Genomic DNA, 17,258 nt, shown 5'->3' with positions numbered 1-17,258 from the left:
TCTATCAATTACCATCAGCTGAAAGTCCTGCTCGTCTCGTCGCTTATTTTCATAAAAAAAATATATAGGTGCACTGATTGCTTTATTTTGTCCTTTTTGATTGTTTCAATGCTGTGTTCAGATATTTATTTATTATTTATTTATTTATTTATTTAAGGAAAACCAACAGCTTAATATATATTGCAGGCCTCTATCAATTAATGGATTCAATATTAGTGTCGGGATGTAGTATCAGTCGCCAGGCGACCTGCACAGGAATCGTCACAGCGATGATCACGATCACGTTCTCAATTCACAGCACCAGGAATACCAGGAGCCAAGAGATGGCGATTCATCATCAAATACCAACTGAAGTCTCTGGCAACCTTCACGTGGACTTAAGCCACAGTGAAAATCATAGCGCGAATATTCTCTCGAGTTTTATAGACGGTGCCACAATGTAAAAACAAGTGATAATCAGACAAACTAAAATTAAACCTAACCTGGTAGTGTTCTAGATTATAATGGCGTATTTTTTCTTAAAACAATTGTAAGACAATTTGCCTGCCCACACACTTTCAGTATGGCCATGGCTCACCAAAATGTAGATATTCTTAATGATACCACAATGTAAACAATTAAAACGTAACCACAATCAAATATCGTATTTTTTCTTAAATAATTGTATGCCAATCCAGACAGAAAGTTTCTGACCAAAACTTATCCCCTCAATATATCCTAATGGGTGGGATAAAAAACAAATTGCTATAGCTTTGGGCAAATAAATTGCAAATATCAATTTTTCAAATTAAATGCACAGTGAGTTTTACCCCCTTATTCATAATGGTCCGCTAACTTTAAACAGCCGCTAAGGATGGTTTTTTCTCATTCTGACTTAGGTCAATAGAAGACCAGAGTGCGAATTAGCAATGCTATAAGTTAGCAGACTATTATGAATAAGGGGGATATTCTCTACCATCGTACCAATGTGTTTTGATTTTCGTTTATTAGACGCTTTTACGGCGAGGAAGAAATCTCGACTCCCACACACTTGCGAAGAGATTCAGAAGGTTTTGTGTGAATAAGAAGTACCCAGTTTTCACGCATAATTACCACAAAGTAGAGAGTTTTATCATGTTGCGGAAAACATTTCGTGAAAATCTATCTACAAATATGGTTAAATTAAAACTGTCTGCATGTTTTACCGCATTTATTAGGGGGAGTGCTCAGAGGAGTTTTTCGGGATGATACCAGCAGTCATATATCACCACCGGACATTACGACAATGTGCAAAATACTACCAGCATCATGTTTTCAGGATACGCACCTCCCAACAATTGAAGTTCGATCTTGTTACCAGAATACGCATCATACGATTTCCTTAAATCAGAACATTTTAAATATGTAAAATTCTCGTGTCCTAAAGATTGTTACCAAACTCCTCCGAAACGGCTAAACCAATTTGCTTAAAAATTTGTGTGTATATCGGGTAGGTCTAAATATTTTTTATTTTATTATGATTAATATATACAAATTCAAATTTTCCCCCGTCTACGATCAACACCTATTTTTGTATCGCGATTTTAATTTTATTCTATTCCATTCCACAGATACGCAATAGAGTTGCAAGGTGGCAATCGAATATAATGATTATTGTAGCACTATAAATTGTATGTACGATATATTTGGTAGGTCTGAGAATCGGTCGTCATCTATTTTTTATACGGTCTCAAAAATTTTAAGTATTGTTTTGTTTTTTATTACTTTACATGGCAATACAACGTTTGCTGGGTCAGTTAGTTACCAATAAAATTCATCTCAATCGGAACTGAGCCATCAATTTTTGTTCTAAGAATACGTAATATTTTTTTTTATATAAAGTCGCTTCGATCCTATTCTAGATTTGTTCCTCTTATAAGTAAGTTCATATAACGCTTGTGATTTTCCAATTGATAATTCTTAACCGAGTATACGCATAAGTAATATACCAATATCATATTACGAATGCGACAACAATGAGACATCGCAATGCAATATGAGAGCACGTCGCTTACTGTAAATGGAGATGGTATTGTGAATACCGCACCTTATTTGTGTGTGCGCTTTGGAACGCGATGCTCGCCCACTAGGCTCTTGCACGTGGCTTTGCGTGCGTAAAGCGAAGACGCTAAATGATCATGGAAAGAATTCGAGCAGTCTATAAAATGCGTTCAAGGAATTCATTGAGAGAAAAGTTTAGAGAAATTAATATTATGACAGTACACTGCGACGGTTACGGGGTTTGAAAGCAAACTACCCGTACCGGCCTTTAAAGAATGCTATTGTGAATTAATATTATATGAGCAAGGGTCGTAGGTTGTATGGTTGGATGGTCGAGCTCGCCTTCGTAGTCCGGTACTCCCCTGACGCTGACGCCGATGCAGGCCCAGGCGATCATCTGGAGGCTAGGACTCGGCTTGTCGCAGGTATATCGGATGATATGTGTCCGTTGTTGTCTCCACCAAGTTCCAGTGTTGGTGGAATCTTATTTTCCAAGAGTCAAAAAAATCTAAACCTGGAACGAGAACCTCTTATGCTCATAAACATATTAGCCAATTTAATCAATACAATACTTGAAACAAACATAAATTTGCAATTCCATCTATTAGGCTCCGTAAAATTGCTTAATCTTATATAGTGGATTGTGGTATATTATATAATAAACTCCCAAATTATATTAAAATTTTACCTATTAATAAATTAAATGTATCGTAAAAAATAAACTAAGGCCTATTATAATGTGAAAAGCTATTTGAATGATAAATATAGTTCAGATTCATGTTCGTACTTCATCTTGACTTGCACTAAATAACTTATAAAAATTTTTTTGAATTTTAATTTGAATTAGAATAGAATAGTAATATAATATCAAAATTAAACTCGCCTTATCGGGCTGTCTGGTCGACTATAGTAAGTCTCAATGGTGTAGTGAGGAAACTGTAAGAGAGTGGAAGACCTTTCGCTAGCTTTCGTTGCCTGTCTGTGGACAAGAAAGGTTCTCTGTATGTTGACCTGATATGAGCGACCGCTTACTCTTTGAATGGGAGCGCTAGAATCCCAAACATCGCCCTGTTTAAGTGTTGCTTACCAGTGTCACTTAATATGCTAAGTACCTACTTAGTACAATGACATAGATTAAATTTGAAAACAAAATTTATTAACGATGCGTTACTCGAATCCGCGACCTCCGAGAGCCAACCGTTCGAGTTACGTATCGTTGATAAATCTTGTATGTCTTGTTCAACTCTCGGGTATGGCTTCGTCTACAGGTCGCAGATTAGAGTCCCGCATCGTTCATAACTTTTTGTTTTCAAATCTTATTTTGTGTAATAAATCCCAGAAGTGAGGGTTATCTCTTTAAAAAATAACAAATTGTTTATAAAGACATAGATTCGACGCTTATTAGCTGAGTTTACTGTAAAAAAAATTGAGTTAGTCGTTATTTTGCGGAAATCCATACTTATTATGTTATGAGTTTTATGAATTTTAATCCCACTTAGATATTTTGTCTTTAACCAATTCGACACGTGTTTTGCCAATATGCGATGCATCCTCAGGATATTATGTTAACTCGCCGATTCCTGGCACGAGACTTGTGCTCATGAATTACTGTGTAAGAATATGAAAATAAAATAAAGCGTGTGTGCTTTTAAGATCGCACAACAGAAGTGACAACATTACAGACAGTTGTGTTGTACATTACTCTGAGGGATATAAGAAGTAGCAAGAAACTCATTTAAATCAAGATTTACACTTCATCACTGTCTTATTAATAAACGCAGTGTAAAGTTACTCCATGATTTAAATTTTTTCTGTGTTACTTACAAACGCGAAATAAAGTTACTCCGAGTTAAAAGTTTTTGTCGTTATCTTACCTTATACCTTTGCCTTATTACTTGGGCTTGTTATCAGTTGGTAGTAGGTACGTTGGTCATGAGTTACAGCAGCGGTTGTTTTGACATTTGGGTTAATTGTACGGTCACCGTTTACGGAGACCGTTGTTAAGTGTTTAAGTTAATTTGTTTCGTGTCAACTCGTATGTCTTCCACCTCTGTTACTGTTACGCCACCACTATTAGGCCCTTTTCTGACTTGTCGGTATGCACGTCCAGTTGCCGGTCGGCATTTTACTGAGCGAGACTTACTCAATCCCTTTAGATCGTTATCCCAAGAAATCGCCAAAATAGCGCATAATTGGAACCATTACTTAACGGTTTATATAAAGATTTTATTTTGACACAAAAATAATTATATTGCTAATTGACAGTGCGGATGCCCGCTGCCAATCAAATACGATATTCAAATTACGAAGCAATTAGCAAGTTAGATTTATCTCTTTTTCGCTTGCAATAATTGCATTTACTATCCTTCTTTGACGTGCAATCGTAATGTAGTGTGCTATTGCAATGTTTAATTATTCATGTGTAGGTTAGTGTAGCATTTACAAACACCGAATGTTGTCTGGGTAACCTATCTAGCACTGCAATTTTTTTACTGAAATGTGCGTAGGTGCTGGCTGTGCGAATATATTATGTTTTCCGCATCCGAGCATGCTGATGTCTTACCGCTGCTGTGCCGTCAAGTTAGATAAAGGCCTTACTATCTATCTGACGAGAGTAGCGCTGCAGCTGAGGTTTGGCGCAAGTACAAACATTAATTAACCAAATGGAGAATGACCAACGTTGGACGTTCCTGTTATTGATGTTACTAGAGAATGTCGGCGGCGGTGATCACTTAACATCAGGTGACTCGTACGCTCGATTGTCCTCCTCATCTATAGAAACAAATATCTTCACATGATGCACGTAGAGATTGTGGGATTATTATCTCGGAATCAGTTGTGGGTGTAACTGGTATGTGTCATCCTTTGTAAAAGTGACACGAGAGTGGGTCAGGGATTGGGAATAATACTCCGCTTATAGGAACGAGTCTTTATTTGCGTTCACTTTTCTGAACTTGCACTTCGCCGGTCTGGCGCTGTTCCTCTTGTCGGCGGCGGTACCTTCAAAAGATCAAAACCGCACCGAACACTATTATCTTCTATCTTCTTCTTGTCACGGATCACTTTTCACTACTTGTTCTTTTCTTCCTTCTTTTCCTTTACACTTTCGAGTTTGAACTCGAAATGCCGTAGGCCACGCTTAGTACGGCTTATACATATACCCCGGATCTGTTCTATTTTCAAAAATATTCTCTTCCATTCCATCTTTAAATTTAAATTGTACTAGAAATTTCCATCGACTTTACTAAACCCAAAAAATTCCATGCACTGGTTAGGTGTATCGAACCCGGATCTACAGCATCTGAAGTAAACACTTTTCTTATTAGTTTCGTTGACAGAGCTGTCGAAATTATGTATGCCTTGAAGTTTGACAACTCTCGTTATGTACGTTAAAGCGATGCTACGCGACAATAGTAAGTAACGTTTGGTCAATAAAAACTGAATTGCACTTAGTATCTTTGTATTTATTATATTGACAAAATTATATAATTATTCAAACCATTAAACAATATAATTGGGAGTCAAGTTTACTACTAAGAAACCCCACGATTGAAGTAAAAATTTTCATCAAGGCTAATAATATGAAATACACCTTTTTAATAACATTTCTATGTATATATATTTTTTTATTTGTGTTTAAATTAAGATCACACCCCTTTCGACGCGAGCCGACTTTACCCGAGATAATGTTAAATAGCCGAGCGTGATATCGCAGTCTCTTTGAGTGCCAAAAGAAATGTTCACTTCAATGATATGCGACGTTGTTACTTTTGAATTATTTAAATAAAAGTGATTTTTGTTTGGATTTTGTCTTAGTAATATTGAAGCTAAAACTGAGATGAGAGTTTGCTCGGACTTTACTTATGTAAACCATAGCTGAGAATAAGCTTGAATTATATTTGATTTGTTTTTTTTAGTCATTTGATAGCTGAAATTATGCTGAGATTAAACTAAGTGAATGTATGTCGCTTAACTCAGTATGCCGCTTGGCAAAGGCCTCCTCTAGATCTTTCCATAGGAGTCTGTCATGGGTCACTCTTCTCCAGTTCGGGCCCGCTGTGAGTTTGAGTTCATCCTCACATCTTGTTCGAGGTCTCCTCTGGCTCCGTGTGCAACCTCTTGGATACCAATCTGTGACAATCCTGCTCCATTTCTCCCGGCCATCCCTCAACATGTGGCCAATCTATCTCCACTTCTGCTGATCTATTTTATTAAGTATGTCGGTTCCTTTAGTTTTTTGTCTCAGGTCTTCATTTCTAATTTTGTCTAGTCTATGTGTTCCCTTCATACTTCGTTCCATAGATCTTTGGCAGTACTTAAGCATGTCTCGGTGCTCATTGTTGAGTGCCCATGTCTCACATCCACACAGTATACATTATTAGATCTTAAATTTATTGTAGTGTCTTCTATTCGGCTGATTTAAATTAACAGGATCACTTAAAATTTCAATTTTAAAAATCCTTAACGCTATAAATTTTTTTTCAAACCGTTAAACGTTTCTAGTTAAACGTTTCTGTGGTATGCTTTATATTTCTAGAGGCAGATGATTAAATAATTTAATACGCATTGCGTAGGTAATTCGTAGAAATGGGACAGTGGGCATAAACCAGTCTATGCGGTAATCTTGTGAAACGAGGACTCTAAATAAATGATTATTTTGTTTTCCAAATTCACACGCTTCAAATATATACATATTGGGCAATGTCAAAATATTTAACTTTTTTCAATAAGTGTTTACATGTACTGGTCGGACCAACTCCACATAGACAACGAATACATTTTTTTTTAAGCAACAAATGCTTGCTAAGACAAGCCAATGCAAAAGTCAGTTTCGGGTTTTATCACACTCAGATAAGTTTTACGTAAGTAAAGTCTGAGCAAAATCTAATTCCGCTCTGTAGATCTCAGCCTTATAGGAAAGCTTCCGTGCATTTGCCCATGTGGTCTCTATTAGTCTATAAATAATATTCGCATGTTTATAGATGACTCGCGGTCAAGGTGTAGTTGTCTCGTATGGATCGATGGAAGAGCGAGCGGATGTCGGTTTCCGTTGCAATACGAACGCATGGTCGTGATGACGTGTTTATTGAACGAGTTTCGTTCGTTCGGTCCTGCAAAATCATTTGTTTAGTCCGAATTGTCACATAATATTAGCATTTTCTTTTTTTTCTTCTCTTTTTTTTCTTTATGAAAATAAGGGACGAGACGAGCAGGACGTTCAGCTGATGGTAACTGATACGCCCTACCTATTACAATGCAGTGCCGCTCAGGATTCTTGAAAAACCCGAAAATTCTCAGCAACACCACAATTGCGCTCGTAACCTTGAGATATAAGATGTTTGCCCAGTAATTTCACTAGCTACGGCGCCCTCCAGACCGAAACACAGTACATTTACACATTACTGCTTTACGGCAGAAATAGGCGCCGTTGTGGTACCCATAATCTAGCCGGCTTCCTGTGCGAAGGAGCCGCCCACTGGAGCATTTAGGCGTTTCTATTAATAACGTTCGATACATACCTGTAGACATATCACGTCGTATAAAAACATATGAAACATGCCACAAATTACGCCAATATAAGCTTTTACTGCTATATCTATACATTGCTGCATTTACTCCAATTGTGTAAAATATTCTTGGTCAAAAAGCGCCAATGTAAAGCAATAATTAATCGGTTCAGGTTTGATTCGGACAGTGATACTTGACTGCGAATGATATATCCTTATATGGGTATAGAACGTCATTGCTGCCAAACAATACCACCCACGTTCCCAGTGCACGGCACTAACATATTTTTATGACGATATATGACTACCTTCATAACTACGAGGTCTCGCTACGTACTACATATTCATATTTAAGAGAGACAGAAAGACAGACAGGTAAAACAGAACTAGTCAAAGTCGCGGTTTGTTATATAGCTATGTAATAATGTGATATCTATATACGATAGCGAGAATTGCGTATGAACATGACGGTATTAAGGTATTAAACTAAACGGAAACATATTTCCTCCGATAATCTGTGATTGATAGCGCGCTCAGTGCAATAAGACCCGATAAGCCACTATCGTTCATTCCCAGTATTCATACATTGATAGGTAATTTTAAATTGGGGTAAAAGTTTCTTGAAAAGAATCGTTCATTCCCAGTATTCATACATTGATAGGTAATTTTAAATTGGGGAAAAAGTTTCATGAAAAGAAATTTTTCCCCAATTTAAAATAATAAAAAATCTACAAACTACTTAGATTAGTTACACATGTCTATCACCTATCAAATCAACTAACGGCCGTTTTGAATGACCTATCTATCCTTTAGTTTAACTTACTAGAGGTAGACAAAATTTATCCTTTTACGCTTACTTACATTTCAATAACTTATTGACAGATAGCATATAGACTATAACTATATTGGACATAACTATGGATAGATAAGAGCTTGTCATTAAACGGTGATAGAAATGTATCCGTAAGTTAAACTAAGGATAGTTAGGTTATTGAAAACGGCCGTAAATATAGTATATCATTTTGTGGGATGACTTTTTACCAACTTGTACATTTACATGTTCCAGTTAGTGAAGTTAATATGGTGTAATTTATGGCGTGTTCTATATTTCAGCTTTGCTTTTATACGATGTGCATCTATATATATATATATATATATATATATATATATATATATATATATATATATATATAATGAAAATGGTCTTTGTTTGAGGCTCAATCACGCCTAAACCACTGATCGTATCGACATGAAACTACCACCATTCGATGCGAAATTTATACTAGGTGGTTTATGGCTACTTATTTTTTTTATTGTAGTTGTAATAAGATGAATAAAATTTAATTTATTTTCTTTTAACATTCGCCCAGCGATGCGGGCCGGGACGGCTAGTTTTCCATATGTATAGAACGTCATTGGTTGGCAGGGTCCAGCAGCTAACGTTAATAGAAAATAATTAAAGTATTTTCTCATTGTTTTCAGCACCCTGGTGCCGTGGAAGATCTTCCGTGAGGAGCTGAACAACGTGCACCCCATCTCATCCGGCTTGGAGACCATGGCGCTGAAGACCACCATTGATCTCACCTGCAACGACTTCATATCCAATTTCGAGTTTGATGTTTTCACCAGGTATGTAACTAATTTTAACTAATTCCCGACCCACTTTGCTGATAATTCTTTTAAAATCAAATTGTCGGACTCGGGTGTTAACACCCCCTAACGATTAAAAACCTCTATGCTGTCAGTCCTAAGGCTTTTATAGCGAACCCAAAAACAGGTTTATATACCTACGGCTGGATTACTTGGCGTTGCGTAGAGACTTCCGCGTCGCTTCATGGTTCTCCTATGATTCCTTTATTGTTGCAAGTGAATGTGGTATGCGGTGATCACTTAACACCAGGTGACCCTCGTACGCTCGTTTGTGCCTAAAACAATCCGTCCGATTGGCAGTGAAGAATTTTACTGTGTAAAGAGTCCTTGCTTCTATTGATATCTGGCCTCAACGTTTAAAGGACTGTATTGCAAGCCAATGGAGACCACTTCGAATAAGCTTTTAATATTTTAAGTTGTTTTATATTTATGTTTTAAATTAACACACTGTAAACGTAATAAATGTTATTTGCAATAGAAATTTTGTTTTCTTTGTTTTAGTATTTATGGCAAGACTAGGTAGGTATATACGTAATAATTTTCTAAAAGCGTCAAATATAGAAGCAAGCAAATTTAAATACAATGCTTCAAATAAACAAAGAAAATCATAAACAAATTCCAAAGTTCTACAATAGCTCGAGCGAATTTACGTCAGTCTCGAGAAGTTTCCTAATTGTATTTTGGTAATATGCCCTCTGTTTACTTGATGTTTCATAACAAGGGAAGCCGAGTGGTATTATTGCGTGTTAGCTATTAAGAGGTTGAGGTTTCAATATATATATATAGCAATAGGCTGGTCATATATGACGACTCACAGACAAGATATGGACGATGCAGACAACGAAGTGGAAAGGGCCGGTGGGCATTAGAAAAGTTGGAAGACTGTGAAGAGGTGGGCTGATGATCTCATTGAATACGATGGAAAAGACTGGCTGATATTGGGCAAAGACCGTAAAGCGTGGAAAAACATGGGGGAGGCCTTCACCCAAAGAGGGGCCCATACTACTAATTAATCTTTTTCTTTATTATTAATTCTTATAATATTATGCTTAAGTTAAGTTTACTATCAATAATATAAAGTGTTTAAATTTAGTACTGACATGTAACTAACCAACTGACCACAACGTAATATTTTCAGGTACAGTGTTAGTCAACTCTTCTTCGTACCTACCACCTATTCCTGTTGCAAATTACGGTGCACTTATACTACTGAAGAAATTGTAATGTCACTTTTGGGGTTGTATCGCGTGTTCTTTTTTAGACCAAGGATGTTCAATTAAAAGTTACATGTTGGCTCCATCTACTTTACATTACCTGCACAACCGCAATAATTGTTTATTAGGAAATTGACTTGAGATGTCGCTCTTTAAAATTAAAAACTTTGTTATTTTTAAGTGATATTCCTCACTTCTGTATTATTCTGTTGTTCCAGGCTGTTTCAACCCTGGAGTACACTACTCCGCAATTGGCAACTCCTTGCCGTGACACATCCGGGCTATGTAGCGTTCCTCACTTACGATGAGGTGAAGGCGAGGCTCCAGAAGTACATACACAAGGCGGGCAGCTACGTGTTCAGGTAAGAGAATGAGATATTCATACTAACACTTAAATCCTTCTCCGTTTACTTTTATTTAGGTTTGACTCGACTCGTACTTAGACACTGCTCAGACTTTACTTACGTAAAACTTAGCTGAGTGTGATAAAACGCAGACTTGACATTGACTTTTGCATTGGACTATCTTAGCTTAGTGTATTTTCAGCTGTCCAATGACTACAATATGAATCTTACACTCAGCTAAGTTTTGCGTAGGTGAAGTGTAAGTTTGCTCAGACCTTACTAAGTCTAAGTACGCTCTAGAGATCTTAGCCTAAGACCTCTTCATATCTCTGTGACCTAATCTTCTTCCACTCGCATCAACTCTTCCAGCAAGTTCATCCCCTATCTGATAGTGGACTGTACGCCAAGACCCCTTTTTAATCCATCCCCTCCAAGTTTCTAATCCACCTCAATATTCCTTTCTGAAAAGCTGTCATTACATATTACTTATACATATATAGATCGCCGGAATAGGGTTCAATGAGGGCAGCACAGGACCGAATATCGTCATGGCGATCTTTGGGGAAGGGCTTTGTCCAGCAGTGGACGTCTTCTGGCTGAAATGATGATATTGACATATTATTTTAGACCACATCGCCCTCAAAACTCCCCGCATTCTACCCTACGTTCATTTCTACCGTATATTAAATGTATATTTTCATATAATTGTAATTTATATAAAAAAAAAACTTATTAGCCAGACTTATTGTCTGATATGTTCAGTTCCGTTTTATACACAATCTTATCAGCTAATATTACAGTAATTTCGCTATGTAAGTAATTTGCATGTCACCGATAGCAATTTCCGTTGATTTCGTGATAAGCGAGGCATTAAGATTGAACGATTATATAAATGAACTTCATTCCAAAACTACTCTTTTTTAAAGTCCGTTAGAAAAATAACCTGACAACCCTATTGCTTCAATGGAGTGTACGCACATATAGGTAAGTATTTTATCAACAAGGCTTAGTTTCCGTACTGATACATATGTCTACTGTGCCTATGCTAACCATAGCGGCTCAAGGCTGCTACTTCAAGCTGGTGTTCTGGGCAATTATGGTTCTTATCCGGACGAGCCTGGCCGTTCTGTCTACAGTTCTGTCATACGACAGCGTAACTTTTAAACACTGAAAAGCCTTATGGAAAAGGAGGACAAATGAGCATACGGGTCACCTGGTGTTAAGTGATCACCGCCATTCGCATTCTCTTGCAACACCAGAGGAATCACATGAGCGTTGCCGGCTTTTAAGGAAGGTCTTTGCGCTTTTTTTTGAAGATGTCGTATCGTCCCGGAAATACCGCACAAGGAAGCTCATTCCACAGCTTTGTAGTACGTGGAAGAAAGCTCCTTGAAAACCGCACTGTGGAGGACCGCCGCCACTCATCCAGATGGTGAGGATGATATCCTAAGTTATGGCGTGTGACGCGAAGGTGGATTTTGGCGGCAGGTATCAGGTGAAACAGCTCTTAGGATACTCTAGGCTTGCGACTTCCCTATTCCATATTCGCCCTGGGGAAGTAAAGGGTAAAATTGATGTTCATGTTTTAATTTAATTTTTTCCAGATTATCGTGCACGCGTCTCGGTCAGTGGGCCATAGGCTACGTGACGGTCGACGGAGAGATCCTGCAGACGATCCCGCAGAACAAGAGCTTGGTGCAAGCCTTGCTGGACGGATACCGAGAAGGATTGTGAGTCTTATGACTTTGTTATTTCTTTCATGCAAGACCAGAGGAACCGTCAGAGGTGTTTTCAGGACCATAGACCCATTTATGATCTGAATCCTATGGAACATAATAAAAGGCATTTATTTTCTAAAAATTGATTCCTTTAGGTTTCTTTTTGATGTCATTTCTAATATACTGCATACTACTACCGCTTCGGAAACAAATGGCGCTCTTAGAGAGAAGCGGCGCAAGAAACTCTCTCAGCATTTTTATTTTTGCGCTCTTTTTAATCAAATATACATATAGTATTGTTATTGCTATAAAATAATCTAATAATATAATATTGATACACTTTTACACAAATTATCTTGCCCCAAACTAGGCAGTCTGTATACTATGGGTGCAAGACAACGATATGTTTAATACCTACAATATACTTAAACATACATATAAACATTCATAACTCGGTAACAAACATCCATATTCATCATTATAAATGTTTATACTTACCGGGATACGAACCCGAGACCTCTAACTCAGAAGGCACAGTCACTGACCAAGCGTGCGTGCGTGCAAGCAGTGTAAGAGTACTAAAGTCCATAAATTATTTTTTACTTAGCTACCTGTACCCCGACGGGAGGGACATGAATCCAGACTTGAGCAGTGCAATTATATCTCCTGCCGAGGATCACATCACAGTCACACAGGAGCAGTACGAGTTGTATTGTGAGATGGGTGAGTATATTCTGTCATCGCTGTTTTCTTTTCAGAGGGCCTACCATCAATTTTTCATAAGCGACGCGATTCCGATGCAGTTTAGTTTAGTCACTAAAATACGTATCATGAAGTGCCTTTTACTGAATGGCGCTTGGATCGCTTATGAAGAATGAACGAAATAAATTTGTCTGTAGTCCTCGGTGTGAGGAAGAGATGATGCTCTATAGTCGTTGCATAAGTTTGTCTCCTCTTTTGACACAAAAGCTATCCAGTCTAGGTTGAAATATTACCTGATGGTACGAATGAATGAACGAACTGAATCAGTTTGCGAATAATTTGATATCATTTTTGACATTCATTTGACATCATTGCGATGTAACCAGTTGATTTGACTTCAACCTCAATTAGATAGCTCTAATCACGTCGTGGTACGAAATAGCAAATCAGTTAATTTTAGGTTGTCAAATGCATCGCAATAAGAGTAGGCCCCCAGCTCAGACACAAAGTTCCAGTGCTAAAATATGAGACTATAACGATCAAAGGGCTTTTAAACAAACATACATTCGCGTATGTCCCATAAAGGGCTGTGCTGAGATAAGCTACCTCCGTAACATACACTCCAATAAAGAATATTCTTGGAACTAATAACCTGTCATCTTTCATCCTTTGCTTCCCCGTGGCATAAAAAAGTTAAGGAAGTCCCAGGCCTAAGCATGTCGTAAGAAGCCTCATTAAATAAATCCAGACGATGACAGACATATTAGTTGATGTAATAATGAATTAAGAATACAAGGCTTAAGGTAAGTACAATAATTGTTGAATTAACTTATTCTTAAATGGCGCAGTAGAGGAGTGCGAAAACACATTGACGGTAGTGTGAGAATTCAATGCAGAACACATTCAGTGTCTAGCAGCAAGAGCCTAGATGTATCAATTATCTAAGCTTATTCAATAAAAAAAAACTGTGTACTTATGTATGCACGCAAGAGGTTATACTTCTTCGGCCTATCGACGTAAAAATCATTAAAATGATTTATTCCTCGTGCAATTCTACGTTTTTAGAAAGACCAATTTTGTAAAAATCTTGCAAAGATGGCTTTGATGATTATATAATGAATACGGCTGTATGGGCTTGAACCCTTTGCCTGTCCTAGTAATGGACGAAAAAAACAAAAAAAAAGAAATAAAGAATGAAGTATACGTCACAAAATTTTAGGAACAGACTTCAACCTGTTACTTTTGTGTTACAATGATGCGCGCGTATCTTAAAATTTCATTCTCATCACTTTTTCATAACGCGCCCAAAGAAGTGTAACTTCAAAAAATATTTGATTGTTTTGGTTGCAGGCAGTACGTTCCAGCTGTGCAAGATCTGTGCTGAGAACGACAAGGATATCCGGATAGAGCCGTGCGGCCACCTGCTGTGCACGCCCTGTCTCACCGCCTGGCAAATCGTGAGTGCTGCCATCTATACATTTAAAAAAATAATTATATCAATGTATTACCGTACATTTACAAAATGGCAATAGTGTAGGTTTTCATATTCTGTGTTCATCTCCACAAAATATTGACACACTTTTTTTTACACACAAATTATAATATTGACACACTTTTTACACAAATTATCTTGCCCCAAGTTAAGCATATATAGCCTGTGTTATGGGTTACAAGACAATGATATATTTAATACAATATACTTACTTAAACATACATAAATTCATATAAACATAATGCGGTTGCCGGAGGCTGCCGATAGAATGGAAAACTTAGAATTTTTTGTATTAAAATTTGAAATAAAAAAAAAAAAAAACATTTCAATTTATTTTCAGTAATTTATATCTATTTCCAATCTACACATTGAAACTTTTCACTAAATCCATTCAATTAGGAATGTAGCTAGTGAAATTACTGGGCTAATGAGACTTAACGTTTTATGTCTCACGGTGACGAGCGCAATTATGATGTCGCTCAGTTTATGAGTTTTTCAAGAATCCTGAGCATTGTAATGGCCAGAGCCTATCAATTACCAGCTGAACGTCTTGTTAGTCTCGTCCCTTTTGGTCATAAAAAATATTATGTGCGTATAGATAAATGTATATATATTGACAGGACTCGGAAGGTCAGGGCTGTCCATTCTGCCGCGCGGAGATCAAGGGAACGGAGCAGGTGGTGGTGGACGCGTTTGTACCGCCACGCCCGCCCAACACCACGTGTGATATGAAGTGAGTATTGTTTAACTGGAGACTTACTTACTATAGTGACGGGCAGCTAGGTTGGAATTTACCGCTGGCTACAAAAAATCCTTTGATTTTATTAAGGATACCTATAGGATATGAAACGTCAATAATTATCACTTATGCGAAGAAGAATGAACGCAAGAAACTCAGCGGGCTTCTTTTTCAGTTGCGTCGCAAATTCATTTGTATTTATATCGGGCGTCGCGTTGTTGGTATCCGCCATGTTGTTTGAATTGCGCACGCACTTCAAACGGGCGCACGTACTAGCCTGAGCCCTGAAGACCACTGCGGATTTTAAATGAGCGCTCTACTGAAGGACAATAATAATTAACTTTATTTATGTCACAGACATTGACGTACGCATGAGCGCCACCAACGGATGTGACAGTGGCAGCTTCAAACAGTCTTTGACAGATGAGGTTTGCGCGGTGTTGACGTTTGACACTATTTGCCAAACGTCGACACCGAAGAGATATTCAATAAATATCTTAGATCATATATACGTCTAGATAGAGCCTCTTGCTTCTAGACAATCGATGATAACAGGCCAGATTTGTAAGTTTAGTATGCGTACAAGGTCTTATACTCGCGATTTGTAAGTCACTTTGTGTTACTATGCGTGCATTGCTCAAAATCGAAGTCAACTATCAACATACATTTTTTTCGACGTCTTCACAGTTGACGCAGTCTCATCTAGACGTATAAAGTTAAATATGATACAGGCCACATTGGTATAATATTGTAATTCTCCCACATATATTATGTTCCAGGTTATCGAACACAAAGTCTGCTGTGAAGTCTGTATCATCCAACTCGTCAGGGTCGAGTGGCTCGTCAGGAACTTCCGCGTGTAATGGATCAAGTGAGTGACTCAGTCAAACTTACCCGCATCCATTGAATATAGTGCTCTCTGGTCTGGTCACCTCGAACCATTTCACCGATTCCATACTATCTATCTCTGTATTAAATCTATCCAGGTACATTCTGCCGTTCTGGTGTAAATGAGTAACTTACATCCATCAATCCAAACCTTCGCATTTATAATGGTAGTTAAGTTGGAGGGGAGTGGGAGGATCTTTTGCACAGGATGCCGGGTAAATTATGGGTACCACAAAGGTACCTATTTCTGCCGTGAAGCATTATTTTGTTTCGATCGGAAGGGCGCCGTAGCTAGTGAAATTACTGGGCTAATGAGACTTAACATCTTGTGTCTCAAGGTGGCGAGCGCAATTGTAGTGCCGCTCAGAATTTTTGGTTTCTCAAGAATCCTGAGCAGCACTGCATTGTAATGAGCAGGGCGTTTTAATTGGAGGAGATTAATGGGGAGTGGGAGGCTCCTTTGCACCGGATGCCGGCTAGATTATGGGTACCACAACAGCGCCTATCTCTGCCGTGAAGCAGTAATGTGTAAGTATTATTGTGTTTTGATCGGAAGGGCGCCGTAGCTAGTGAAATTACTGGGCAAATGAGACTTAACATCTTATGTCTCAAGGTTACGAGCGCAATTGTAGTGTCGCTCAGAATTTTCTCAAGAATCCTGAGCGGCACTGCATTGTAATGGGCAGGTCGTATCAATTAACATTAGGTGAACGTCCTGTTCTTCTCGTCCCTTACTGTCACAAAGTTACAGTAAGTAATATTATGATTGATTACAGATTCAGACGGAGCGATAAATAATCATTCGAATGGCTGGTCGGCGAGAAATACGACCTTCAACGGACTAACGGACGATTTTGATGACAATGAGGTAAACTATAGTAACTATTGAGTAAGTCGCGGTTCAACAAGAATATCGGTCATTGACCTTAGGGCCTGTGCGAGTGACACACATATTTAAAGTGAAATAAGAATAGTTTGGTTATTG

The 17,258-nt window shown here is 37.9% G+C and overlaps 1 protein-coding gene across 3 annotated transcripts in view; it reads left to right on the top strand.

The window, feature by feature from the left end:
• LOC126975675 (E3 ubiquitin-protein ligase CBL) overlaps positions 1 to 17,258 on the top strand; it is a 94,212-nt gene that overhangs the window by 58,298 nt on the left and 18,656 nt on the right. For all 3 annotated transcript variants that reach the window (XM_050823675.1, XM_050823692.1, XM_050823684.1), the window contains exons 2-9: positions 9,009 to 9,155; positions 10,609 to 10,752; positions 12,339 to 12,464; positions 13,060 to 13,175; positions 14,505 to 14,611; positions 15,267 to 15,379; positions 16,165 to 16,256; positions 17,050 to 17,141. In XM_050823675.1, coding sequence (XP_050679632.1) covers positions 9,009 to 9,155; positions 10,609 to 10,752; positions 12,339 to 12,464; positions 13,060 to 13,175; positions 14,505 to 14,611; positions 15,267 to 15,379; positions 16,165 to 16,256; positions 17,050 to 17,141 — 937 coding nt within the window. The remainder of the gene's footprint in view (positions 1 to 9,008; positions 9,156 to 10,608; positions 10,753 to 12,338; positions 12,465 to 13,059; positions 13,176 to 14,504; positions 14,612 to 15,266; positions 15,380 to 16,164; positions 16,257 to 17,049; positions 17,142 to 17,258) is intronic.

This window comes from Leptidea sinapis, chromosome 2 (genome assembly GCF_905404315.1).
Source record: "Leptidea sinapis chromosome 2, ilLepSina1.1, whole genome shotgun sequence".
Taxonomy (NCBI): Eukaryota; Metazoa; Arthropoda; class Insecta; order Lepidoptera; family Pieridae; genus Leptidea; species Leptidea sinapis.
This window is presented reverse-complemented; position numbering and strand designations above follow the sequence as displayed.